General features: G+C 31.5%; 2 protein-coding genes across 2 annotated transcripts; both read right to left on the bottom strand.

The window, feature by feature from the left end:
- Window positions 1–322: 322 nt before the first annotated feature.
- LOC143050761 (uncharacterized) lies at window positions 323–16,922 on the bottom strand. Its single transcript, XM_076223881.1, has 3 exons — window positions 16,886–16,922; window positions 13,853–13,955; window positions 323–446 (listed from the first exon to the last, which is right to left on the bottom strand). The coding sequence occupies exons 1-3, from the start codon at window positions 16,920–16,922 to the stop codon at window positions 323–325; spliced, it is 264 nt and encodes an 87-aa protein (XP_076079996.1).
- A 1,859-nt stretch (window positions 16,923–18,781) lies between these two features.
- On the bottom strand, window positions 18,782–23,175 carry LOC143051175 (uncharacterized). The gene is made up of 5 exons (XM_076224170.1): window positions 22,979–23,175; window positions 21,963–22,127; window positions 20,657–20,784; window positions 20,101–20,224; window positions 18,782–19,030 (listed from the first exon to the last, which is right to left on the bottom strand). The coding sequence occupies exons 2-5, from the start codon at window positions 22,054–22,056 to the stop codon at window positions 18,846–18,848; spliced, it is 531 nt and encodes a 176-aa protein (XP_076080285.1). The 5' UTR covers window positions 22,057–22,127; window positions 22,979–23,175; the 3' UTR covers window positions 18,782–18,845.
- Between the last annotated feature and the right edge of the window lie 4,411 nt (window positions 23,176–27,586).

Here is a 27,586-nt window from a genome sequence, read left to right as displayed (position 1 = left end):
GCAAAGACAATATATAGTTATAGATATGTGCCGGCATTAAAAGCTCATCGAAGTTAAATTGGAATATATGATTGTTTTAAAAAAAGCTCTGACACTGTGTACTTGATAAATTTATGATTCTGTTGTATCACCTTAATTTAGAAATCCAATTTTGTTTGATAATTTTCAAAACAATATAAGGATAATGAATGTTAAATGAAGATGCCAAACAACTATAAACTAAATAACACATGTTAACTAATAAACTCTACAACTCTGAATATCCAATAAGACGCTTAGTGAATATATAGCAACATTAACAATAATTATTTGAGTGACCTTATCAAGCATACGAAATACCAGTACCTCGTTTTCTGCATGCTGTTACACAATCTCGTCTCGTTTTGAAATTGTTATTGTTGCCCTCACAACCACTATATAAGAACCTTTTACACTGCCCAGTTATACTTTGATAATAAAATCTTTTTATCGATGCTTTACATGGACCAACAACGTCCGGAAGGTCGCAAATATTATCACTCGATACTACACCAATTTTCTGCAATGATGATAATGATTATATTAAACGAAATGCTTCTATTTTTTAGCCATTCTGTTCATTTGGTAGTTTTCTGTTTTGATTTCTGATTTATAATAGTAAAACCTTCATTGTCATATTAATTTACAACTTGAAAATGTAAAACAGCCGTTTATAAATGTTACATTAACCAATTAAGAAGATCAAACGTAAACCGGATGGTATCGAAAAGGTAAATGACTCCAGCGATGCATACACAATACTTAGAGCCAATCTTGAATCAGTTAAGTATCACTATCAACACGGCGACATATTACATTATAATCGCCTATCTAACAATTTAAAACATTGTGTTAGTTAACTGAGACACCAACATCAAATCTGGAAACCAATTTTTGATGGTGAGTTTTATTGCCTTAAATGTAGAGGTCAGACGTTCTTTCTGATACTCTTATTCAGAGGGTTTCGCGTGATAAGTACACTTTGAAAATACGGTGTTCTAAGAATATGCTCGAGCGATACATATCAGTCGAAATAAAAGGTTTGTATATATGATTCCCAGTCCATACAGTCGTACGAACTGTTTTGCAGTGTGGAGAAGGTACTTATAAAGCATACATGTATACTGGTAGACCGATAATTATTTCTTATGAACTTGCTTTATTCTATTTTGTCATTTATTTAAGATTTCTTTGAATAATAAAAAAAAGTGCTACTTGTTTAGCTCCTTAAGTACATGGAGCATGCTTGTATAACGTATTTTCTTAGTTTTTGGTAGTCAAATGCACATTTTGAGAAAATTTCCACTATGAACACTATATAAGCTGTGTATTCATATTTCGACTGAAAAAAAATCGGATAGTTCCGGAGTTATCTCACACTTGAAGGATGCTGCAGGCATATTTAACAATTATTGGAGACTACCCAATGATTTTTTTCTCGTGATAAACAAAAGACAATTTGAATTATGTAGAAAACACAACGTATTGGCGAAGCTTACATACGTAAAAAGGAAAAATACAGCCCAACCTTTGAACTGTGTGTAAGACACTATGACAGTAATTGTAAAAAGATGAATTTTAGACGAAGAAGATTTACTATTGTGATGTATGTATTGCCCTTCCAGTATGTATATATATATGACTTATACTGATGATGTTTTCTGCCATGATGTTGATGCTTTTCTATCATAGTAGAATTACGTAATGTACAATAAAAGTAATATTCGAACGTTCATCATATTCTTAATTGACGCATTCAATGCATTATTCAGTATTTCGTATGAAATACTTGATGCTTAAAAGTTACTAAATGAGTTATATACCGTTTAGGGTTTCATATCGTGGCATGTGAAAAATGTAAAAAGAAACAATTAAAAATCATCGTCAGTAATACGTTGTGAACAGGTATGATCAAAATTATAACAAACTTACCAAGGCGAGATACAGGAAAATCATTTGAAGACTTGATTGCATCCTAAATTAAAAATATGAGCAACTTCACAGAATACAATGTGTATAATATGCACTTTTTCGAATTATACAAATAAGGTACGAGTAAGCGGATTGGCAACATATGTAGTTTAAATATCATATAATGCCGATCTGATAAAATATATTTCTGAACGATTTGTGTTCGTTCTATAGGTCAATATTATAAAAAGGAAAGGAAGTGTTTAATGACAATGTCTTGGTTTAAAAGTGCTCTATAAATCCGTCTTTCTTTGCTAATTATTACAATATTATCCACGATTTTTGATGCGATTCCTGATGCTTAAGTAGACGTGTAAATATGCAAAACCTTATAGTTTTGAGATATCCATCGTTTCCACTGAATTTCATTCGATTAGTATGACATAATTGTTTTCTCTTATTTACTTTGACAGAGTACATCTACACATTCTCAAATCAACATATATGACAGGACAGTGACAATGCATCAAAACAGTAAAATACAATACATTTTAAGTAGTTTCTCAAAAGTCTTTAACATATATTACATTACGGTTTAGGTATAAATAGTTATCAAAGGAACCAGGATTACAATTTAGTACGCCAGACGCGCGTTTCGCCAAATACGGCTAAGGTTATCTATTTCTGGCATAAGAAAATCCTTAGTTTTTCGAAAAATTCAAAGTTTTGTAAACAGGAAATTTATAAAAATTACCACATGATTGATATTCATGTCAACACCGAAATTCCACGTGATATTGATAAACATAACTTATCGATCTGAACGTTTTTCACCGTCCAATTTTTGGTCGTTATACGATATGATGTTGAAAAGGGCATTAGACGAAAGTAATCATATTATTTGTTTGGGTGATCTAAACAAAAATTTCTTCTCAACCTTCCTAACTGTATCAGTGATATACTATGTATAAATGGCCTATTTAATACAATTAGCGATGCTACTCATTTTGATTCTCGAACTGGATCGTTGTCCTTATTAAACCCAATATTGATAACTGATTCCATTCGATTTATGGACTCGGGTATTATACCTATCAATAGAGACGTAAGTGATCATGAAGGTACTTACATAACAGTCAGAAGCGGTTTCAGTAACTCGAAGAGTTTCAAACGTACAATATGGGACTATAAAAGGGGGGATTATAATTTAATGAAACAGATGGTTTCAGAGGTCGAATGGAATAAATTACTGGATAATGATATTAGCATCCATGAATCTTGCAATATATTTACGGACGAATTTTTAAAAGTGACTGAATCTTGCATTCCAAAAAAAGAAGTAATTATTAGATCTAATGATAAAATTTGGTTTAATTCAAATCTCCGTAAAGAAATAAGAAAACGAGACAGGTTTCGTAAAATATTTATAAAAAATAAAAGCATGACCAACAAAAAGAAATTTAAAAACCAAAGGAATCGAGTGAATAATTTAAAGAAACAAATTAAACAAAACTTTTATGAAAATATTAATGAAAACTTAAATGAACTAAAGCAAACGAATAGTAGAGTATATTGGAAAATAATAAACTCCTTATTAAAAGAAGACAGATCTTCAAATGATATTCCACCGATGCAAAACCCTAGTAATAATTTTGAATTTTCTTATGATGCAAAAGAAAAAGTTGATATTCTAAATAGATATTTTTGTTCAATAGCTAGTCTACATGAAGAAAACAAAAAATTGCCCGAGTTCGATGATAGAGGTATTAACATTTTGTCTGAAATTACAGTAACTTTAGAAGACGTTAAAGATATTATTTCTACTTTAGATCCAAATAAAGCTGTTGGTCCTGACAAAATTAGTAATCGAATGCTTATAGCAGTAAAAAATGAAATTGCACTTCCCTTATGTATTCTTTTGAACAAATCGCTCTCTCAAAATATATTTCCTAAAGATTGGAAATTGGCATATGTTATTCCTTTATTTAAAAATGGAGATAAGTCAATGCCGTGTAATTATAGACCAGTATCACTTCTTTCTTGCGTACGCAAGGTACTAGAAAAAATAATATATAAACATATATTCAATCATTTAGTTTCTAATAAACTTTTGTATAAATTTCAGTCTGGTTTCCTACCCGGCTGCTCTACTTTTCATCAACTAATTGAGATGTATCATTCTATCGTATATGCTTTAGACAATAAATTCTATACAAGTTTAACCTTTGCCGATGTAAGCAAGGCATTCGATCGAGTATGGATAAGGGATCTACTTCTTAAGTTAGAAAGATATGGTATAATAGGTAATCTGTTATTATGGATCGAAAGTTACTATACAAATAGAACTCAGAGGGTAGTATTAAAAGATGCGACTTCAGAATTATGTAATCTTAAAGCTGGTGTTCCACAGGGTTCGGTATTGGGTCCTCTTTTATTTTTAATATTCATTTATGCCATAGCAGATGATATGTTTGGATTAAGTAGAATGTTTGCAGACGATACATCTATTGGACATACTGCTCCAGATGAAACTACTCTCCAATCTATGATAAATATCGATCTACAAAATATTTATTCCTGGGCAAATGATTGGCTAGTTAAATTCAATCCAAATAAAACTAATATTATGTTATTTTGTTACAAAAATTCAAAAAATAACTTGATTTTTCATTTTGGCGGAGTTCAGGTAGATACGGTTACTAGTCATAAACACTTAGGCATATTTTTTAGCAGTGACTGTAAGTGGACCAAACATGTTGATTCTTTAATAGAAAAGGTATCAAAACAATTAAATGTTCTTAGACGTTTGAAATTCCGACTAAAAAGGGAATATTTAGAAAGAATATATTTAACTTGAATAAGGCCTGTTCTAGAATATTCTTCTAAAGTTTGGAATAATTGTGGTCAGTTGAATTCTGAAAGATTAGAAAAATTACAACTGGAAGCAGCACGTATTGTCACTGGTCTAACAAGCTATGCTAGCACTCAATCACTTTATTTAGAGACGGGATGGGAAAAATTAAAGATTAGACGGTTAGTGAAGAAATTAACTTTATTTTACAAAATTATGAAAGAGGACGCCCCAGAATACATATTAAATTTAATACCCCTACAGTTGCAGAAAGGAACAACTACAATCTACGAAGCAGTCAAAATATATACCAAACCTCTAGCAGACTGTCTATTTATCAGGAATCATTTATTCCATCTAGTATCAAACTATGGAATTCGCTCGATTTAACATGTTTAAGTATTAGAAATGAACTTTCTTTAAATATGTTTAAATTAAAAATTAAACAGAAATATTTTAAAAACAAATCACCCCCTACATATTTCAATATTGGCGCTAGATATTTAAATGTTTTATACGCAAGATTAAGAAACCAATGCAGTGCCCTAAACATGGATCTGTATCACGCAAATATTAAACCTAACGCAATGTGTCAATGTGGTTATTTATATGAAAATGCTCAACATTATTTCCTCTCGTGTAAAAATTATACAGTGCAAAGGAATAAATTATTTTTTGAACTTAGAAAAGAAAATATACCTACCGACTTTGAACATTTAATGTACGGCAATGCTTTGTTTAATATGAACATACACACGCTAATTTTTATAAAAGTGCAGAATTATATTAAAGAGACCAATCGCTTTTCATAGTTTATAAACATTATGGTTAAATATATACCAATAACAATGTTATTACTTTTTGTCGACTTCGAATGAAATTGTTCATTTTTTCCTAAGACATGGATCATCAATTTGATTTTATTATCCATCAATTGACAACAGCACTTTAATTTAATTGTTAAAAATACAATAAAAACTTACTTTTTGAGTGACTATTTATTCCAAAGATTAAAACAACCTATTAGGTAGGTCTTTCATAAAAATTTACGGTCAACTCGACTTTTAGGAATCGATGAACCATGTCGTATAAATTCTTGTTAATTTCATGTCTTCATATTAATATTGTTTATGGTGTTATTAGTATGTATTTCATATTTGTTCGGATATGTATTATTTGTATGTAATGGAGAAGACGTTCTAAGTTGCAAAACTTGTGTCCAATCCTATTGTCAATGTTTTTCTTGGACAATAAAATATGTTTAAACTCAACCGAAGTGTTGACTACTGGACTGGTGATACCCTCGGGGACGAAACGTCCACCAGCAGTGGCATCGACCCAGTGGTGTAAATAGTTATCAAAGGTACCAGGATTATAATTTAGTACGCCAGACGCGCGTTTCGTCTACATAAGACTCATCAGTGACGCTCATATCAAAATATTATAAACCCAAACAAGAACAAAGTTGAAAAGCATTTTGAATCCAAAATTCCAAAAAGTTGTGCCAAATACGGCTAAGGTTATCTATTCCTGGCATAAGAAAATCCTTAGTTTTTTCGAAAAATTCAAAGTTTTATAAACATATTGTTGGTCATTCACATCTATGTCCTGAACGTATCTTTTAAATTTAATTGACTTTTTGGAGCAATGGCGATTGTAGCAATATAGTTTGCAAAGACACGTGTGTATTGTTGAACATCCAATGGATCCATGGATGATTTAACACTCTGGCAATAAATCTTTAAAAGAGAAAATAATAAATTCTTCGCCATTGTCATTCTGTAAAATTTTACGGGCACCAAAAAAAGACGATATATGTCAAGAATCTACACCGCAACCTCTGTCGCCAGTTTCAAAGGCAGAGGAACCACACATTTTGTAAACCTAGATGTACTTAAAAAGTAAGTATTTCTCGTTTCTGTTTTTTGATATCGATTAGACCATTGGTTTTCCTGTTTGAATGCTTTTATACTAGTATTTCGTTCGAACTCTTTATAGCTTGCAGCTTGGTGTGAGCCAAGGCTCCGTGTTGAAGACCATACCTTGACCTACAACGGTTTACTTTTATTAATTGTGACTTAAATAGACAGTTGTTTAAATGGCACTCATATTACATTATTCTATATATTTTGATTTTTTCTTTTAAAATCCTTGGTTTCTAGACTTTAATAGTTATTTGTTTAAGTTATGGTATATATACCATTTTGAATTCTACCTTCATATTAAACTGTGAGTTAATCTTCTGTACATTTTGTTAAATTTTTTTGGAATTTGTTTTTTTTTGTATTGCTTTTATATCTTGGCTGAACACAAATGCTCATGTGAAGGAGATGAAATATGTGAAGGAAAATGTGCAGTCTTTTTTTTTTTATTTTGCTGTTTGTTATTACTGTCTGTATTACTGGATACAAGATCTATTCCATCTTGAGAGTGACTTATTGTAGCCAATGACTAGATACTTTAATTCAAAGAAGGGTAGAAATGAAAACATTTAAAGAGCAAAAGAAAACATATTACGATTTCCAAAAAGAAAGAAATATATCAATTTTCAGCATCATTTATCATAGCTAATTAATTATTAATGGTACATGTTCATCTTTTGGGTCAACACAAAATTTATGACATGAAAATCTGCAACATTTTCGTTTTCCACCACATTGACTATCTGATTGGCATTCGGAAGCTCTTATCAAACACTGTAAAGGTTGTGGATCTTCGGGGCAATCACCCCTTTTCGGTTCTGAAAATAAAATAAATATTTTGTTTTAAATTTGGCTAAAAAAATAAAAATCAATGAATGTTAAAGATACAAAATTTAAAAAATGCTAAAGATGCAAAGATCAAATAATGCTAAAGATACAAAAGCAGCAAACATAATACATGTAATATGTTTCCAAAAATAAGCAACGGACGAAGGATAGGGACAATGGAGAGGGACAATGGAGTCCGAAGACTTTTATAATTTTCAGTAAAACACACAAGATATGTAACAATATCCTATTCGTTGACAATACAACCATTGGGAGAGAATGAACCTCAGTCAATTACAGTGAAAATGTACAGGCACAAAAATTAATGACAACATGATATTTTATACTGGCTCTATATCAATGTACATATTGATGTATCTAAAACGGTCTTTTACATTTTTTGTTATGCAAAAAAGAGACTATTAACCATAGTAGTCTTTCAATCATATCATAATTAAACAATATAGGGCATAACCCTTTGAAAAGTTTATATGCCTTTTATCCATTGGATTGTTCGTCATAAATCATAACACAAAAATTGAATATTCTGGTACGATAGTTTTATTAGTAAGTCTAGGGTCATCCATCATTAAGGGTAGCAAAAGAGGAATTTAAAAGTCAAATGATAACTTATTATAATCCTGGTACCTTTGATAACTATTTACACCACTGGGTCGATGCCACTGCTGGTGAACGTTTCGTCCCCGAGGGTATCACTAGCCCAGTAGTCAACATTTCGGTGTTGACATGAATATCAATAATGTGGTCATTTTTATAAATTTCCTGTTTACAAAACTTTGAATTTTACGAAAAACTAAGGATCTTCTTATCCCAGACATAGATTACCTTAGCCGTATTTGGCACCACTTTTTGAAATTTTGGATCCTCAATGCTCTTCACCTTTGTACTTGTTTGGCTTTATACATATTTGGATATGAGCGTGACTGATGAGTCTTATGTAGATGAAACGCGCGTCTGGCGTACAAAATTATAATCCTGGTACCTTCGATAACTATTTACACCACTGGGTCGATGCCACTGCTGGTGGACGTTTCGTCCCCGAGGGTATCACCAGCCGAGTAGTCCACATTTCGGTGTTGACATGAATATCAATAATGTGGTCATTTTTATAAATTTCCTGTTTACAAAACTTTGAATTTTACGAAAAACTAAGGATTTTCTTATCCCAGTCATAGATTACCTTAGCCGTATTTGGCACCACTTTTTGGAATTTTTGGATCCTCAATGCTCTTCAACTTTGTACTTGTTTGGCTTTATAAATATTTGGATATGAGCGTCACTGATGAGTGTTATGTAGACGAAACGCGCGTCTGGCGTACAAAATTATAATCCTGGTACCTCTGATAACTATCAATGTTATGAGTTCTATCGTGATATAAATTTAAAGTTCAAAGTATAATTACCATGAATGGTTAGAAAAACACAACACGGTTATTTCGTATAAATAATACTCCCCAAAGATGCTATGTCAAATCCGTGTTATATCGAAGTAATTTAATTAGCAAAATTGACAAAACAAAGCAGAATAGATATAGATGTGCCGATTTAGCTAGGGTCATCCATCATTAAGGGTAGCAAAAGAGGAATTTAAAAGTCAAATGATAACTTACTAATAAAACTATCGTACCAGTTATTATAATTTCAGAATAGCAACTTTGACTAGTGTGTTTGCTTTAAACACTTAAAATACATAAACAATTTACTTAGTATTGGATCTCGACAACATCGTTGTTGGCAGCAGAGTTGATCACCTATACATTGCTCGTCGTTTCCCCGGTTGCATTTTGAACTACATGGAATTACTGTGAAGTCAGTAGGACAAGTACCCTTACAATAAATTATATCGGTAAACAAACTGGAATATGATGTATTGAAATATGTGTGATAGACTAATGAAAAATGTAAAACACAAATATCGTGAATAACCTCCACTTCAATGTGTTGAAAAGGTCAACATTATTCTAGCATGGTTTGTGTCAATTGATGTCACCACAATTCCATTCTGTTTTCTATTGGAATGTGACATACCAGAAAAAGACTTATTCTTCGTTCTTATCATAAGCACTTATACGGGTGACACATCTGGAAGCACTTATACGGGTGACACATCTGGAAGCACTTATACGGGTGACACATCTGGAAGCACTTATACGGGTGACACATCTGGAAGCACTTATACGGGTGACACATCTGGAAGCACTTATACGGGTGACACATCTGGAACTTATACGGGTGACACATCTGGAAGCACTTATACGGGTGACACATCTGGAAGCACTTATACGGGTGACACATCTGGTGCATGATTTGGCTACTCTTACAGAACATCGTAGATTACTCAAGATTGTTTTTGAACGCCGTCTGTAGTTTTTCTTCAAATTGTTTATCCGACAGTTATGCATTTTTTTGTCTGTTTCGGTTTTCTCCGTTACTTCTTCTTTTTGATTGTCAATTTACGTCTGTCCGCCTTCTTTTTCAAAGACTTTTGTTTGTATATATTTTGCTACATTTTTTACTTAAACACGTGCCTTATGGTACAATTGCTACTGTTCATATTGTTCGTTCAAATGGATCAAGGGTACCACGTTTAAAATTGGAACGTAGGAATACCTTTCGCAAAGCCAAGTCAATAACGAAGTGAAAGAAAGCAGAATATTTCACTTTTAATTTAAGTGTTTTTGTCTTTGAAATAAAATGATTAACTTACTTGAGGAATCATCAACACTTGAACAGAGAAGCAACCAGGGCATGTTTAAATATTTTTGAAATTACAGCGTTGGAAATGCTAACCAAAAATTACAATTTATTAATACAAGAATGTACGTGTTCATTGAATTTAAATTATTCCTTTTTCAATATAATCACCTGTTTACACCTGGGATATGTGCACCCGATGAAACATCTCACTCCATTCACGATTTCATATATAGATCCAGGACAAATACCTGGCGGGGGCGCAGGACATCCTGGGGTTCGTTTACATGGATATTCCTCTAGAAATATTCAGAATATTAATTTGTGTTAATAGGTTCAAACATCGATTGTACATCAGAAAGTAAAAATGCATTAGTTCATTTGTTCTTAATTTTCAAGAACAACTTTTCTGATAAAAAATATTCTTTTATGATTACTCTGCATGTAACTTGAAATATTGTTGAACGAGAACTTGATTAATCTTTTTTATAAAGTTATATTTTTATCTGTATAATCGAGTTGTATATGTGCTCCTTTGAAACAGGGGAAATAGTATATGCAAGAATGATTGTTGGCTTAACATGATAGTTGTATGATGTAAATATACTGATATCGGCAACAGGTAATACTCGGAGATTAATGTGCACCTTGTGTGCAATATTTCAATCGTTAAAAGCAATGCTTATACAACCAAATTTTGAAATTAATATTTTTCCTTGTGCTTTTGGTTTGTTGTTTAACAACATATAATCCCATTTTTTTCAAATTCCTTTTCATAACAAATATGTTTAAAGTTTACTCACTAACGCCATTACAAAGTCGCTCACATCGTCTTTTGGTTCTAAAGTTATTCCTATTACCCTCTATTTCACCAAACAAAAATCTTTCACACTTCATTGACGTGACATTGTAAAACCATCCTGGTCTAGAAGATTGACCTTCTCCAATAAACATTGGTAAAGTGCACACTAAAACATATACATTACAATAATGCTGACAATATTCATTTCATTATATATATAGGCTATTGGAATGTCACTGTCAACTGCTTATAAAAGTAAGTTCGCAAACACACTGATCTTCGAGGAAACTAAAAATGGATGTCATTTATCAGATGTCAAAATCGAAATCTCAACCACAAGTTAAACTCATCAAACGAATTGATAACAAATTGTTATAGTTCGATTTGGTACATGCATTTTCTTTATCAGAAAATTGTGGATTAATCCTGGTTATAGCTATCTAAACCTTTCACTTGTATAACAAAATAAACATCCTGTCATCGGCTTAAATTGGTATCAAAAGCAAATGCACATCATCTTATCCATGCCATGCGTTTAAAGCTATTACAATTTCTATCATCAAGAGGTGTGACTAGACAAAATTTAGCCAATGCTCCGTGTTGAAAGTCGTATTTCGACCTTTAATTGAATATGTTTTACACATTTACATGTATGCTATGAACATATTATTACTACCATTACTTATGGTTCAATCTTCTTAAACTGCATTAGCTACATATTTGATGAAAATTTAGATTGACGATGCGTTTTTAAGTTTCAACTTCTAATAAGTGCCTAATACTAAAATAATATTTCGTTACTAGGAACAGGTTTTGGCCAAATATTGTAAAAATCAGTTCACAAACATTCCTGATGGATTATTGATTTGCCAGTAATAAATCAACTTCATTTATGACGAATTCATGTGACCCTAGATTTAGCTTCTTAGCCGAATAAAACATTTCGGATGTACTATGCTTGTTAAGCTATTAAAAATAAAAAGATGTAAAAAAGAAAGTGAAACAAGGCTAAACCACTTTGTTGACTGATTCTTATAACATGTATAAGGTAAAACGATGATCAATATAATTTTGAAATCATTCAATAAGAAAATTGTAAACGCTAGTGTTCATTACCTACAAGTATTTGTGTTTGAATTTATGTTTATGTCAGTTTATATGACAGTCGGCAGTTTTCGAAGGCCATCTTGTTGGTTAAAATGCTTAAGATGACACATAGACTTATATACAGAATAATGATTATAAATATACATGTAATTGATTACATATATTGTTAATTACTTATAATACTTTTTGTTATTCGACTATACGGTTTTATATATCACAAATCAAATATGAGAATTTGAGTATACTTTTGACAATAAAATTGACAAGAAATACACATCTAAGTGTTCGTCTGGTTCATTATTTAGCTGCGGTGAAATTTAACTTAGGAAAGCACATGTACAAATATCATTATGGGTTTTTGTTATTATCAAAAGTATACGCAAATCATGTCATTCGATTGCTTTAATGTTAACAAAAACTATTAACTTTTAGTATGTGGACACTTTAAAATTCAAATATAAACTTCCGTTTAACATTCAGTTAATAGATCCTCAAATTAGATATCTGTAATTGTGTTTGATTTTTACTGCTTAATTGAACAGTTATGTATTGCCAAAGCATGTGTGAATGATAAAATGAACTAATCTAGATTTTTTTTACAATATATGCACTATATCATTATAAAAGCTGCAACTTATACAGATAAGGTACGAATAAGCGGATTAGCAACATATGTAGTTTTATAAATCATATATTGCAGATATGAAATAATAACTTAGTAAACTTCCTTTTGATGTCAGTTGATTCTCATGTTTGAGGAAAAAATGTTAAGGGCACTAAATGTGCCGGGACAACGTCCAAGATTAAAAGCGGTTTATAAATAAATAATGTTCAGATGATTTATTTTGTAAAGAACGTTAATCATGTCTAAATGATAGTTTTTTTCTCTCTAAGTACACCTTAAGTGTTTGCCCAGTTTATTATTAAGCTGCGACCCCTTTTTTCATAGGAAAGCACATGACTGTACAAATTTCATTATGAGTTTTTAATAATATGAAAAGGATACGCTAATCTTGTTATTCGATATCGTAAATGTTTAAAAAAAATATATAAGTATTTCGACTCTTTAAAACTCAAGTATAAACTTTCGGTTCATGATTGATTGATTGATTGTTGGTTGCTTAACGTCCAGTGGCAAATATTTCATGCATATATACAATAAATACAGTAGGTAGGTTGATTCAATAGAAGGTCATCTGGGATTATGGTCGGGGAAATTTGAACTTCCACTGGAAAATGAGGGTATATTGGATAGGGACAGAAATTTTGCCTTGCAACAGGCCACCTACGGACCCCTCAAAGAGTTGTTGCAAGGGTTCTTAACGTGCAAAGAGCGTGGCATTCTCTTTACACGAGACATCGGATTTAACGTCCCCCTTCTGACCGGACGTGACTGCGAACTTGATAAATCCCGAACAGCCAAACGGACGCCCTTACTTCGGCAAGCGTTTTACTGCCGGTCGGGAGAAGACTAAGTGATCATATTTCTGTACCCCAGTCACCCTTGGGGTAAATAATCATGTCGATATCTCTTCAAATAGGTTACCTGTAATTGTGTGTGATTTTAACTGCTTAAATATACAGTTGCGTGTGGACAAATCATGTTATATTATATGATTACCGCATATCTACATTCATAAACACTGCATAGTTTAAAGACATATATAAATACCTCGTTTTTTTCATGCAGTAGCACACTCTTGTCTCGTTTCGAAATTATTATAGTTGCCCTCGCAACCACCATAGAAAAATCTTTTACACCGCCCAGCTTGTACATCATAGTGAAATCTTTTTATCGTTGCTTACATGGACCAACAACTTTTGGAAGGTCGCAAACATTATCACTCGATATTAAACCAACTACCTTTAATGATATTACGAATTATGTCAAATGAAATTGTTCTAGTGCTAAGCCATACTGTGATCTGGTTGTTAATTTGATTTTTATTTGTTTGTTAATACCGCATAATCAGCTATAAAAGGCCCCGAAATGACAAATATAAAACAATTCAAACGAGAACACTATCGGACTAATTTATGTACACAAATATGTACTTTTGAATGTATTTCACAACTGTAACAATAGTGCATGGTTATTTCATAAATATTGAGGTGGATAAACCGGTAGGAGCTTTCACGATAAACACTAGGTACATTTCATTATATAGAGAAATAGATCAGGTAATTGTTTGAATAACATTTTTCAATGGTGAGCACAATCGTGGAACTTCTGTTGAACTAAATGAAAGCAGGTGTTACACAATACGTTTTCGATGAAGAACTGATTTCAAATCATTTGTTGTATTTATGATGCTCTGTATGAGTTGTTGTGATGCCAAATCAATACAGTATTGATACACAATAAAGAGGTAGCAAAAAAACAAAACGTATAATAGGCTTCGCCATGTTCTTGAAAATTTTCTAGATTGATAACAATAAGCACTGTAGATTGACACATTTGAGTTTTTTTTTTTTTCTAATTCCATTAATGAATTTCGAACAGCGGTATACTACTGTTACCATTCTTTATATCAGAGGGTTAAAAATAATTATAAGTGATGTCAATTCGAAAATTTTAAACTAATTTTACAAAGGTAAAGAAATATTATCATAGTGTAAAAAAGCCATAAACAATTGCATATCAAAAACAGTATAACATTGTGTATGATGATAATCAACAAACTTACTGAGGCGAGAAATATGATAATCAGCTGTAGACTTGACTGCATCATGAATGATAAAATCAACACTGATCCAGAAAAAGTATAGAATACAATACTTACATGTATGCACTATATTAATAGCTACAAATTATAAAGATAAGGTTTGCATAAGCGGATCAGCAACATCTGTAGTTTTTATATCATTAAATGCAGATATAAAAAAAACTTAGTAAACTTTCTTGTGATGTCATTATGTATAAAAAAGAAGATGTGGTATGATTGCCAATGAGACAACTATCCACAATAGACCACAATAACACAGACATTAACAACTATAGGTCACCGTACGGCCTTCAACAATGAGCAAAGCCCATACCGCAAAGTGAGCTATAAAAGGCCCCGATAAGACAATGTAAAACAATTCAAACGAGAAAACTAACGGGCCTTATCTATGTAAAAAAAAAATATGTAACACATAAACAAACGACAACCACTGAATTACAGGCTCCTGACTTGGGACAAGCACATACATAAATAATGTGGCGGAGTTAAACATGTTAGCGGGATCCCAACCCTCCCCATAACATGGGACAGTGGTATAACAGTACAACATAAGAACGAACTAACAGTCAGTTGAAAAAGGCTTAACTCATCAGATGTGTTTCTTTTATAGGTCACAATAATGTTATGAGCACCAAACGTTTCAGGACAACGTCTAGAATAAAAAAGTGTTTTATAAATCCATATTGTTTTGATGTTTTATTTAGTAATGAATGTCAATCGATTTTACAATGCGTAATATAAGAATTGCAAATAAATTTCATCGACTGCTGTGCGGGTTATATGTAAGTAAGTGTTTTACTTGTTTCAGTTTTCATCAGGATTCAATCTCAATTACTAAAGCATTTTTTTTGGAAAATCAGAAATAAAGATATTAAATATAAGATAGGCTCGTTTAATTTTAAATGTTGACAAAATATTTGTTTTGATCGTGTGAAAAAAATAAAATAAAAAAAAAAACTTGAACCAATCACTTTCTCGGAAAAAATGGTTGGATACATATCAGTTTGACGAAGACTGATTTTGATCAAAGAGAAGCTTAATGTTTGCCCTACCAATACAACGTTATTAAAACTTTGAGTTGATTTTACAGAGTTATGTCCTTGTAGTGTTAGGTAACTTTGGGATTTTCAAATACTAAGGCTTTTCAACCTTAGGCATGGATTACATTAGCTGTATCTTTTTGGTCCGCAATGCTCTTCAGCTTAATACATTTTTTTGGCAGGTTAAACATTTTTTAATTCAAGCGTCACTAATGAGTCTTATGTATAATGCAGAAGAAACGCTCATCTGGCTCAAATACAACATCTTAATCTTAGTATCTATGATGAGTTAATTTACAACCACTGGGTCAACGCCACTGCTGATAGAGTTTTTATATCCCGAGGATAACACCAGCTCAGTAGTCAGCACTTCTGTATTGACTTGAAGTAACGTTTATAAAGTCATATTTATAAACTGTTTACAAAACTTTGATTTTTTAAAATACCAAGGCTTTTCTACATCAGGATAATATCACCTTAGCTGTATTTGCCAAAACTGTATGAATATTTTGGTTCTTAATGCTCTTCTACTTCGTATAAATTTTGTTTTCGAGCGTCACTGACGAGTCTTATGTAGACGAAACGCGCGTCTGACTCAAATACAAAATTTCAATCTAGGTATCTTTGATCAGTTTATTTACAACCACTGGGTCAATGCCACTATTGTTGGAGTTTTTGTTCTCCGAGGGTAATATAATACCAGCCCAGTAGTCCTAACTTCTGTGGTGACATGAATTATCGTTAATATGGTCATAAAACTTTGAAATTTTGAAATACTAAAGCTTGTCTGCCTCAAGAATATAATACCTAAGCTGTAGTTGGCAAAACATTTAGGAAATGTTGGTCCTCAATGCTCTTTAACTATGTAATTCATTTAACATTTTAACATTTTTTTTATTCGAGCGTCACTGAAGAGTCTTATGTAGACGAAACGCGCGTTTAGCGCAAATACAAAATTTCAATACTAGCATCTAGGATGAGTTTATTTACTGGGAATCTCATGACGATATGTTTTATCACGCATGAACCTTTCAAGAGTCAAGCTTATGTTACTCAATATATTTTGCATGCACTCCTGTTGGTTGTTTCTTAGCTTAAGCGAAACTTTTACATATAACTTAAACTGTAAAGCTTGCATATGTCACGCTAACTGCAAAGCTTTTACATACCAAACTGCAAAGCTTTCACGTGTTACCCGAATTGCAAAGCCATCACATTTCACCCAAACTGCAAAGCTTTAACATGTCAGCCAAACTACAAAGCTTTCACATGTCAGCCATCTTGCAAAGCTACAAAACTTTCAAATGTCATTAAACTGTAAAGCTTCGACATGTCATCCAAACTCCGAAGCTTCCATGTTATCTAGATTGCAAATATTTCTCTTGTCATCAAAACTGAAAAGCTTTCACATGTCACCCTAAATGCAAAGCTTCAACATGTCCCCGGTCTGCAAAACTTTGACATGTCATCCAAGTTGAAAGCGTTTACATATCACCCAAATTGCAAAGTGTTCACATGCAATATCAGTTTCAGAAGGTAAGAGCGAGTTCTTGTTCTCAATATGGCACATTGGAAAGAATAGAAGAGACATATTCAAAATATTCATGGTTTATTACAACCCTGTTTACATTCTAGTCTAAAAATTGAATACTTTTGTTAAGCTTATGGAATATACATCACATAATATTAATTGCATATGGAATTTTTGTTACATAATATATTATCTTTCGAGTAAATATTATGGTGGAACTTCTATTGTGTGACAGTGGTAGTCCTAATTTATAAAATGTCACAAATAAAGGCAACAGTAGTATAATGCTGTTCAAAACTCATAAATCGATAGAAAAAACCAAATCCGGGTTACAAACTAAAACTGAGGGAAACGCATTAAATATAAGAGAAGAACAACAAAACAACATTACAATGTAATACACACAGAATCGAACTATGCATTAGACAAAATCCAAATGTCTTAGCAGAAAGTTGATGACAGGGTTATGTCAAATAACGTTTCGTATTTTCTTTAATAACATTTTTTTTTTTAGAATATACCAAGACCGTTTTGATAAATCTTCCGTGCCAACTTTACAAATATGAGTCTTTTCGTCTACAAAAGACTCATCAGTGACGCTCGAATCCCAAAAAGTTAAAAATGCCAAATAAAGTACGAAGTTGAAGAGCATATTTTCTGTTAATTTTATAGTAATAACGGTTATATGTAACTTTTATTTATTTATTTTTTAAATCCGATTTGTTTTGTTCACACATTGTTTTCAATATAATGAATATGTATACGACTCTCATACAAGTGAGAGGATAAAATAACTGTAAACTTAGTTTTTATCCTCAATTTTCTCATCAGGAAATGCCTGTACCAAGCAAGGAAAAGGGCAGCTTTTTTTATTTCTGTGATGTTTTTGAGCTTTTGATTTTGACAATTGATACGGGTCTCTCCGATTTTTATTTTCCTTGTAGTTCGGTATGTTTGTTATTTTACTATTTAAATATGTGCATCGTTGTGGATTTGAACTTATACCCAATGATTTGGATGAGAGTAAGTGTATTCAAGTGTACACTACATTGGTAAGGCGAACATTTACCCCTTTTGAAAGGGCGAATTTGATTATACGTCCAAAAGGATGACATGGTAGAACATGAGTTAAAATAGTAAAAAAGATGATGCGATTTGATTTATATTTTGATGTTTTTGCTACTTGCTGGCAGTATTTATAAACTCTATATCCAACCCTATTTTGTTCCAATGTATAGTTATTTTAGCTACTGATTGAATATGTAACATGCATAGAGTTTAGTGAGTTAGTTATTCTTAATATCACAAATTTAAAAAAAAAAGAGAAACATTTCGAAATACATGATCGTTTTAATATAAAATGAAACATATTCCGAGTTCTAAAATGTATTATTTTAATTTTCAACATTACTAATCATAATAATTTCACGTTCATCTTTAGGATCAACACAGAATTTTTGACATGAAAATCTGCAGCATTTCCGTTTCCCTTTACATTGACTATCTGATTCACATTCGGAGTTTCTTAAATAGCAATTTCTTGGTTTCGGATCTTCTGGGCAATAACCCGTCTTCGGTTCTGAAATTAGAATAAATGCATTGCTAAATTTAAGGCTAACGATGTAAACAAATGTTTAAAAACCAGCGAATTGGATGTGCACGATTGATTGATTATTGGTTCCTGAACGTCGAGTGTCAAAATGCTTCATGCATGTTTAGTACGAGAATAAATAAACAATAAAAACAAAAGAAGATTCTGAAAAGGAAGCCTACTGAGACGACGGTCCAGGAAATAGTAGATTGCAACAGAAACAGTAGGATAAACTGATTTGGGACATAAATGTAGCCTTGTAACAGGCAGACACGAACCATTCAAAGTGTTGTTGCAAAGGTTCATAACGTGCAAAGAGCTTTTTACACGAGGCATCTTATCGGACATGGCCGCATATTTTTATTTTCCGCACAGCCAAACGAAGGCCCCAATTTGGGAAGAAGTATACTGCCGTTCGGAGGAAGATCAATGGCTAGTTCTATTCCCTAGTCTGCCTTGACGGGAATTCGAAAGACAAAAAGCTACTAATTGGTGATATGGAACCATGGATATGGACGATGGCGTCCGAAGATTTTTGATTATATTTTCAGTATAAACATATAGAAGATAAGTTAATATGTTCTTTGTGTTAACAAGACAAAGAAGTAATTAGAAAATAACATAACATAAAAGAAATATAAAAAAAAGAAACAAAATAAAAAATTAAAGGTAAAAACTATTAATGTCTACAGATTAACGTCTCTACACAGGTCTGTTTGTGTTACATTCAAGAACGAGGGTGTAAATCCGATCATTTATATTTTAATTTAACGGTGAGACTCCTTATATAAAAAAGAAGATGTTGTATGATTGTCAATGAGATAATTCTCCACAAGAGACAATATGACACGGATGCAAATAATTTTAGGTAACGGTACGGCCTTCAACATTGAGTAAAATGAACTATATAACTTAATTCGTATTTATATAGTAAGTAAACCTGAGTTTAAAACAGAATAAGGAAAACATGTGTTGATTAAGCAAGATAAATCTATTATTTTTGGTAAACAAAATTTAATTTTTAGAAAGACCACAGATATATGATTCTTTGTACTTACCTAAAACTGGATCCCGACAACATCGTTCCTGGCAACATAGTTGATCACCCGGACATTGGTAATCACTTTCTAGGTCGCATCTTGACTTACATGGAAGGTCTGGTGGGCTAGATGGACATGAACCCTAAAAAAATACCTTTAATTTATAAACAAATGAGAAAGGCATTCCCAAAAAATCTCATTTACAACAATATTTGGTAAAACAAATTGAAATGTTATGTTAAAATGATACTATGAAAGTAGAGCGCTGCACAAAGAAGTCAATTAAGTGTTGAATTGCATTTGTTGGTACAATATAATTCATCCAATGTCAACAGAGTAGCCAGCGGAACATGTTATGCAATTTTATTTATATTGTTAATTTCTGAAATGGATCCTCACGATTGCTATGTGTTTGCTTAGATCACAAAACTTCAACAAGATCTCTACTTGTATTATATTAGTAATACCAATTTCTCACTCCTCTATCAAATACTCGTTTGTGTGCTACGTACTATTTTCTGAATTATTGTACAATAATGTTCACTTACATGTACATTTTACAAAATCTACCTACTTTTTTACAACTGGGATTTGTGCATCCAGCAAAGCATTTCACTCCATTGACAATTTCATATATATAGCCTCGACAAATACCTGGTAATGGCCGTGGGCATCCGGGATGTGGTGTACATGGATGTTCTTCTAAAAATATTCAGAATTATGAATTTTAATGTATGGTTTAACCAACAGGTACAAAGATCAGCGGTAAAAAAAAAGAAAAAAAAAAAAAAAAAACAGAATGAATAAACTTTCATCATGTTTTTTTACTTACAAGAACATGTATTCTCAAAATTATTACCTTACTGATTGCTGCTTTTTGATTCAACTTAAAGATGTTTGTTACTCTGTATCATAAACACAAGCTTTTTTAAGAATGTTAACTTAAAGTACGTTACAAAAAAGAAAAAAAAAAAAAAAAAAAAAAACGAAAAAAAAAACAAAGAAAAAATGAAGGGTGTTCGTTTTCGAGAAATAGGTCTTTAAAAATTTAGCGGTAAATGATTCTCTCTAGATACATATAACAAACACTTTTCTTTTCAAAACAATGATAATTATTAAGATTTTAAAATATATTTCAAAAGTAAATATGGCATTTTAAACCATGTAGAATAAAATGATGGGTTAGTGGGCAAAATCTTTATTGACACTGCCTGAATAAAACGAGATGATTCTTATATCTGACAAAACTCAAACACCAGTGGGGCAAAATCCGTAAGTCATGAAATACCTTGTGTTTGATCAATCTATATGATAAACAGTAGTTGGAGTACTTAGTTTTGAATATTTTGAAGGGATTTATGATCCTTTTTTTTAACAAGGTCTTAAATGAGGTAGAATTGTCTAAAGTATGGTTGTTTATTTTGTCATAGTTTTGTCTTCAGGTCTTTTTGTTTTCTCTTGATGTTAAGACATACAATAACATTTTATTATTTAATTTGGTTAAATATATAGTGAATTTTTTAACAGAAAATAAGTTTTCTGTTTATTTTGTGAAAAAATGAAAATGATTCACACAAAAAATATAACAAATAAACCTGTGACAATTCTGCTTCTATTGGTACCAAGTTACTTTTAAAAAAGCAAACTAAAAATGACCCCAAAATATTTTTTTGAAAAAATGTAGTTTTATATACAATATATAGCAAAAAATCTCAAGTGACAAATATTTATGGACACACTCTGTATATCAACCATTTACCTGTGAGACCTAATTTTGATTTTTAGATGTTTATTTTTATTTTCTATTTCTGCTGTTTCGTTTACTTCTACTCTCATTGTTTTTTAGCAACAATATCAAAAGCTAGACACATTGTACTCACTAACGCCATCACATAGTTGCTCACATCTTCTTTCGGTTCTAAAATTATTCTCATTGCCCTTTTTACCACCATACATAAACTTTTCACACAGCATTGTTGTAGGATTGTAAAACCATCTCGGAGATTTTGAATCACCTTTACCAATTAACTTTGGTAACGTACACACTGAAAATATCAAACATCGATTAAATTAAATACGGCTTAATGTTATGTCAATCAAATATCTAAATTATTCTTAAAGATATAGTGTTAGTTTAATACTTTAATACGACGAATTCATTAATTCAATTTTATTTATACAACATATATGATAATAGTATTGTACCATTCAATGTTCTTTTGTTTTCCATATCATCATTATTACAAATAATTAACAAGTTCTGGATCGAATCCAAAAACGATACCAAACGTACATGTAACTTAATGGGGGAAAATTCAGTAAAACATATACGTCATTAGGGCTATAAAAAGTATACAACGAGGTATATTGTAACTTCGGCTTCAGCCATATGCAATATATTTTTATTGGTATTTGTTTCTGTTCAAATAAACAAGGATCACAATATTGTATCGTCAGTATAAAAAAGAGAAGGTCATTATACTAGAGGGATATTCAAACTCGTACGTCGAACATAAACTGGCGAAAGTATGTATGTCAATCGGTTCGAACTATGTACAAATTTTATAAAATTTTGTAAAACACAGTTTTTATTTTTAAATATTATGTATATCTCAACTGTGTCTTATTCCTACTTTAATAATCATATTTTAACAATGTGTGGATTCTGACCATATGAGTGAAAATAAAGTGAGAATTTATTAATTTTACCGCTTTAAGTAAGATATAAGAAAAATTGCGTAATAATATCTGTTTTCCTGTACATGTTTAACTGTTTTATGTGCACTTGCATATGCTTTGCCTTATTAGATGTTTTTCAATACATTTACAAACAAACAAAACGTTATAGTTAAAGGCTGGGCATCGATCATATATATATATTTAACATACAACTTACCTCGTTTATGACATGCAGTTGTGCAATCTCGTCTCGTTTTGAAATTATTATTGTTACCCCAGCAGCCACTATATTTGAATCTTTTACACTGATCAGTTTTAACATCATAATAATATCTTTGTATTTCTGCTTTACATGAACCAACAACTTTTGGTAGGTCGCATATATTACGACCTGATATACATGATATAACACCAATTTTCTGTAAAAAATACAAGTATCATGTTAATTACATACATATAATTTGATCATAACTGATATTAATTATATGTTTGTTCATTTTTATTTTTGGGGTATTTGTAAAATTCCGTCTATGCACTTAAATAAACCTAACTTAACAGAATGTTAGACTTAGGTTTTCCCACTTATACTTAACGTTATTGTATCACGACCGTGCATGCTAGTCTTAAACGGCCTTTTTCATCAGAATATGGTTTCAATATTTTGAAACTTTAACAAAACGTCGAGAAATATTCAGAGTCTATTTGCTTGTTCGGATTTTCATTAGACTTTCCGTCATGTGTAAGGAAAAATTGCAAACGAGGACTACCCGTTTAGTAAACGGGATCAAGAAACTTTATCGTTTGGTCTATACTTTACAATCACGGGATTTAATTGGTGTCATTTCTTTAGCTTGAAAGTGATATACCATTTTCTGACGTATATCTTTTTATCTTTAAGTTAAGACTAGATTGCATGCAAGAAGGAACTATTTATATACATTCTTCAGTGGCATTTTTTCTTAAAAGAAGAAGCGGTATAAACATCCAATATAACATAATTTCAAGCAAATATTATCATCTTAATTACCATGAATCAAAACAAAATATTTGTCCGAAGATAACATCGATTTAATTAAGAACTATTGTATACATTAATAAGCAATACTAAAATGTCTCATTACAGAATAAAGTGATCTTATTTAAGTACAAGCAAATTTTTTGAATAGTTCTGTATTTACCATTGTGGCAGTGGATAAAGCGGAAAATTAATAGACAGACTGAACATGACTTAATAATTGACTGATATCCTTTTTGTATAAAACCATTAATTCATTGCCTCGTTGATTTTTATGCTACATTTATGACATCTCAGAAGGAAGCCATTTAACATAGAGTTGCAATGGTTGAAGTTTAAACCATCCCGACGTAATTATTACGGACGCTATTAGGAGTTGGTTGACCGTTACAGAATTTTCGCATGACAGATGTTATCGGATATATCCCAAGGTCGTAACTTCAATCCCGTTCCACTTTCACGAATGTGACACATCAAGTTTAACTTATTTACCAGGTTTGTAATATCATAAGCAACACGGCATGTGTCACATGTGGAGCAGGATCTGCTTATCCTTCCGGAGCACCAGATGTCACCCTAGTATTTTGGTGGGGTTCATGTTGCTTAGTCTGTAGTTTTCTATGTTGTGTCTTGTGTACGTTTATTTGTCTGTTTGTTTTTCCTTTTTTGCCATGGCGTTACCAGTTTTCTTTTATCCATGAGTTTTAATGTCTCTCTGGTATCTTTCGTTCTTCTTTAGTTTCATGCTCAAATGCAGTAGCAGTCATCAATGTCAAAACTATAGGCTATCCAGTATTTAAAAATCAACATACCTTTAATTACATATTAAAGCATACTAGTTTGCGGAATTTTTAAAGTACAAAAACCTCTTCTTCTGATCGGAACAAATCGGGCAAATGTGCCCTCCTATGATAACTGTTTATTCTTCTTCCTTATTTAAAAGAAACTTTAAACGAGGGTTTTGTTAAATCCCAAGTCCCTAAGCTTTCATATAATACCCATATATTTCACCTAAATACAGATATGCTTAAGAACCATTATGTTTATAATATGTTCCATTTTCTTGTACGTTCTTTTCGACTTGGTCTTAATTAGTGGTTCTATACCTCCATGACTGTTCTGATCAAAACAGCTTACAGTTCAAAATGTGTTTGCAATTGTATCTACTTTTTTTACATAATTCTATTCCAGAAGGTCGTTTGATTCTAAGAATTTTGATGACGTCTTCACACTGAATTAGTGAAATGTTTATTTATTTAACCTGTTGTTTTTTGTTATCAATTGGTTGTGACTGGCTTTGATATTGCTTACAGTACTTTGTCTCTTTTGTCTAAACTTTTGAGTTAAGCCTTTACGAACTATATTTTTTTTTAAACTTTGGTTATACATGAGTATGTTGTACAATTAAACAACTGTTTCAGAATCAACTGCAATAAGTTTCAACGTTTAAACCCGCTGTATTTGTTTGCACCTGTCCTAAGCCAAGAACCTCTTGTTCGTGTCAATGCTCTTTGTGTGGGGCCGTTTTTCACATATAATGATTTACATTTTACAAATTGCGACTTAACTGCAGAGTTATCTGACTCACTGTCACTAACACCATGTCTTCTTATATTTATTTACTCTGCTATATTATATATGCACCATATTTTGTTATGTTATTGGTTTGTTCTATAAATAGGCCGACGTGTTTTGTCGTAGACGGTAGATGACCTACACTTAATATAATCTGCTTCAATTGGACTTATTCAGAGTAATCTCATTTGGAATCATATGGCGATCCGACATCTTGTTTATTTCAGCATTTATGGCTCCATGTATCAATATTTTAAACGTATAATTGAAATCGATCTTAACAAATTTAATAAATTCGATTCCTTAAGGACACTATAACGTAACTTGTGTCCGCTATTTCACCTACATAGTGACGACACAATAGACCACTGTCGAGTGTTATCCTTCACCGAAAAACTTGGTAAGTTATACTCGCCTTTTTCATGTCATTTACCAGATAAACGGGGTCACCTGTTTTCCTTAATTGCTAAGACTCATCAATCGTTTTTGTGATCGTCAATACGCAGATTAAATTGAAAATTGTGTTTGTTTCGTAGGTACTAAATGTTAATTTCCTCATGACACCACAATTATGATTTTCAACTATAAATATTTGATTTGGTAGTTATTCGTGAAATATAGCATCATATTTATTGACCACTCCCGCAACAGTGCTACGAAAGTAACGATGTTCTAAAAGGTACAAATAATCTTCACTAAATGAAAGTTTTTTACGGTAATGCAACGAAAGTCGTTGGTTCCATTTTTTAATGGGGCAAATTTTAATTTCTAATTATTCATAGAAAGTGACTTCGTTTTAATAAGTCTATATAATGAAAAATAATTTCCTTTCATATTTAGGTCAGTTCTAACTTATTAACTGCAGATACTTTCATTTACCTGTATATTATATTGTCTATCCCTTGTATTTCTTGTTAAGGTTTTGTAATGTATTTTATTTAAGTGAAATTTACCTTATCTTTACAAAAAGTACATTCCATATAAAGTATATTTAAAGTAGCGATTGTGAAAATCATAATGTATAAAAACTTACCGTAGTGAAGAAAATTGAAATCAGTTGAAGTCTTAAATTCATCATGTATAAATAAAGATAATATTCATTTATCATTTATTTTAATGTATGCACTATTCAATGACATAAAATGTTAATTATTCTTATGATGTACAGGTAAGCTCATAAGGAAGATGTGTAGGTTCGAATCATTTGTATTGATATATGTGGTTATTTTTATCCTTAAAACGTAATTTCATCTTTTTTCTATATACACTTTTATTTATCGTATTTTTCTTCAAACGTTCATTCTCTGTTTTCTGTATAATACATGCATTGTTGATTATGAAACAAACAGTTTCATAAATCAAACTTTTTTGTTATTTAAACAACATATAATTTAGATTTGAATTACTTCACGTACTTACAAAATTTCCATTTAATGTCAACTGGTGTTCTTTTTATAGCTTGTATAGGTTGAATTAATGTAAAGGTTTTAAAAGAGAACGTCTAGGAATAGTGCATTAATCTTTTCTTGAAAACAATAGTCAGTCCGAAATGTAAATCGTTTTAGGAATTGGAATTGAATTAAATATCTTTTCATTGATTTATTTTCAAAACTAAGCATATTTTATGACTGTTGACTTAACATTTAGTTCAGGTCAAGTTCAAGTTATTTTGTATTGTACCTCTTGTCAATATCAATTTAGGTTTGAGGATGAAAGGCCATACTCAGTGCCAACGTTTAAGGGTGAAGCTCCATTACTGCTCCGGCGAATTCTTTTCTTATTATTCAATTCTAGTCTGCATTATACAAAGAATGCAATCAAGTTCTGTTTGTTTATAATTATCTGATCCTTACGATGAAACAAATAAATTATCGGCAATAAAATGTCTTAAAAAACATAGGCTTACCGAAATTGTTATTGTCTATATAATTTAATTTTACAATATCTTTAAATGATAATAAAGTTTTTGAGTTTAGTGTAATGGGTTAAATAATTATCATAAAATAGAGATATTGATAAAATGTACAATTGGACTTAATATTTCATTTAATTTTACAGTCAATGTGTATGCGATCCATCTTCACTGGAAATTAAAAAAATCAAAAAGTCTCAACATATAAAGTGAACGAATGAGTTTGGGAAAAGGGGGGGGGGGGGGGGGGGGTTGACCTGGACAAAACTCTATATTAAACTTTCTCCAGAAAAACGGAATCAAATTAAAGGTATGCATATCTC

This window comes from Mytilus galloprovincialis, chromosome 11 (genome assembly GCF_965363235.1).
Source record: "Mytilus galloprovincialis chromosome 11, xbMytGall1.hap1.1, whole genome shotgun sequence".
In the NCBI taxonomy this organism is placed as follows: domain Eukaryota; kingdom Metazoa; phylum Mollusca; class Bivalvia; order Mytilida; family Mytilidae; genus Mytilus; species Mytilus galloprovincialis.
Note: the sequence above shows the minus strand (reverse complement) of the source record. Positions and strands in the feature narration are given on the sequence as shown.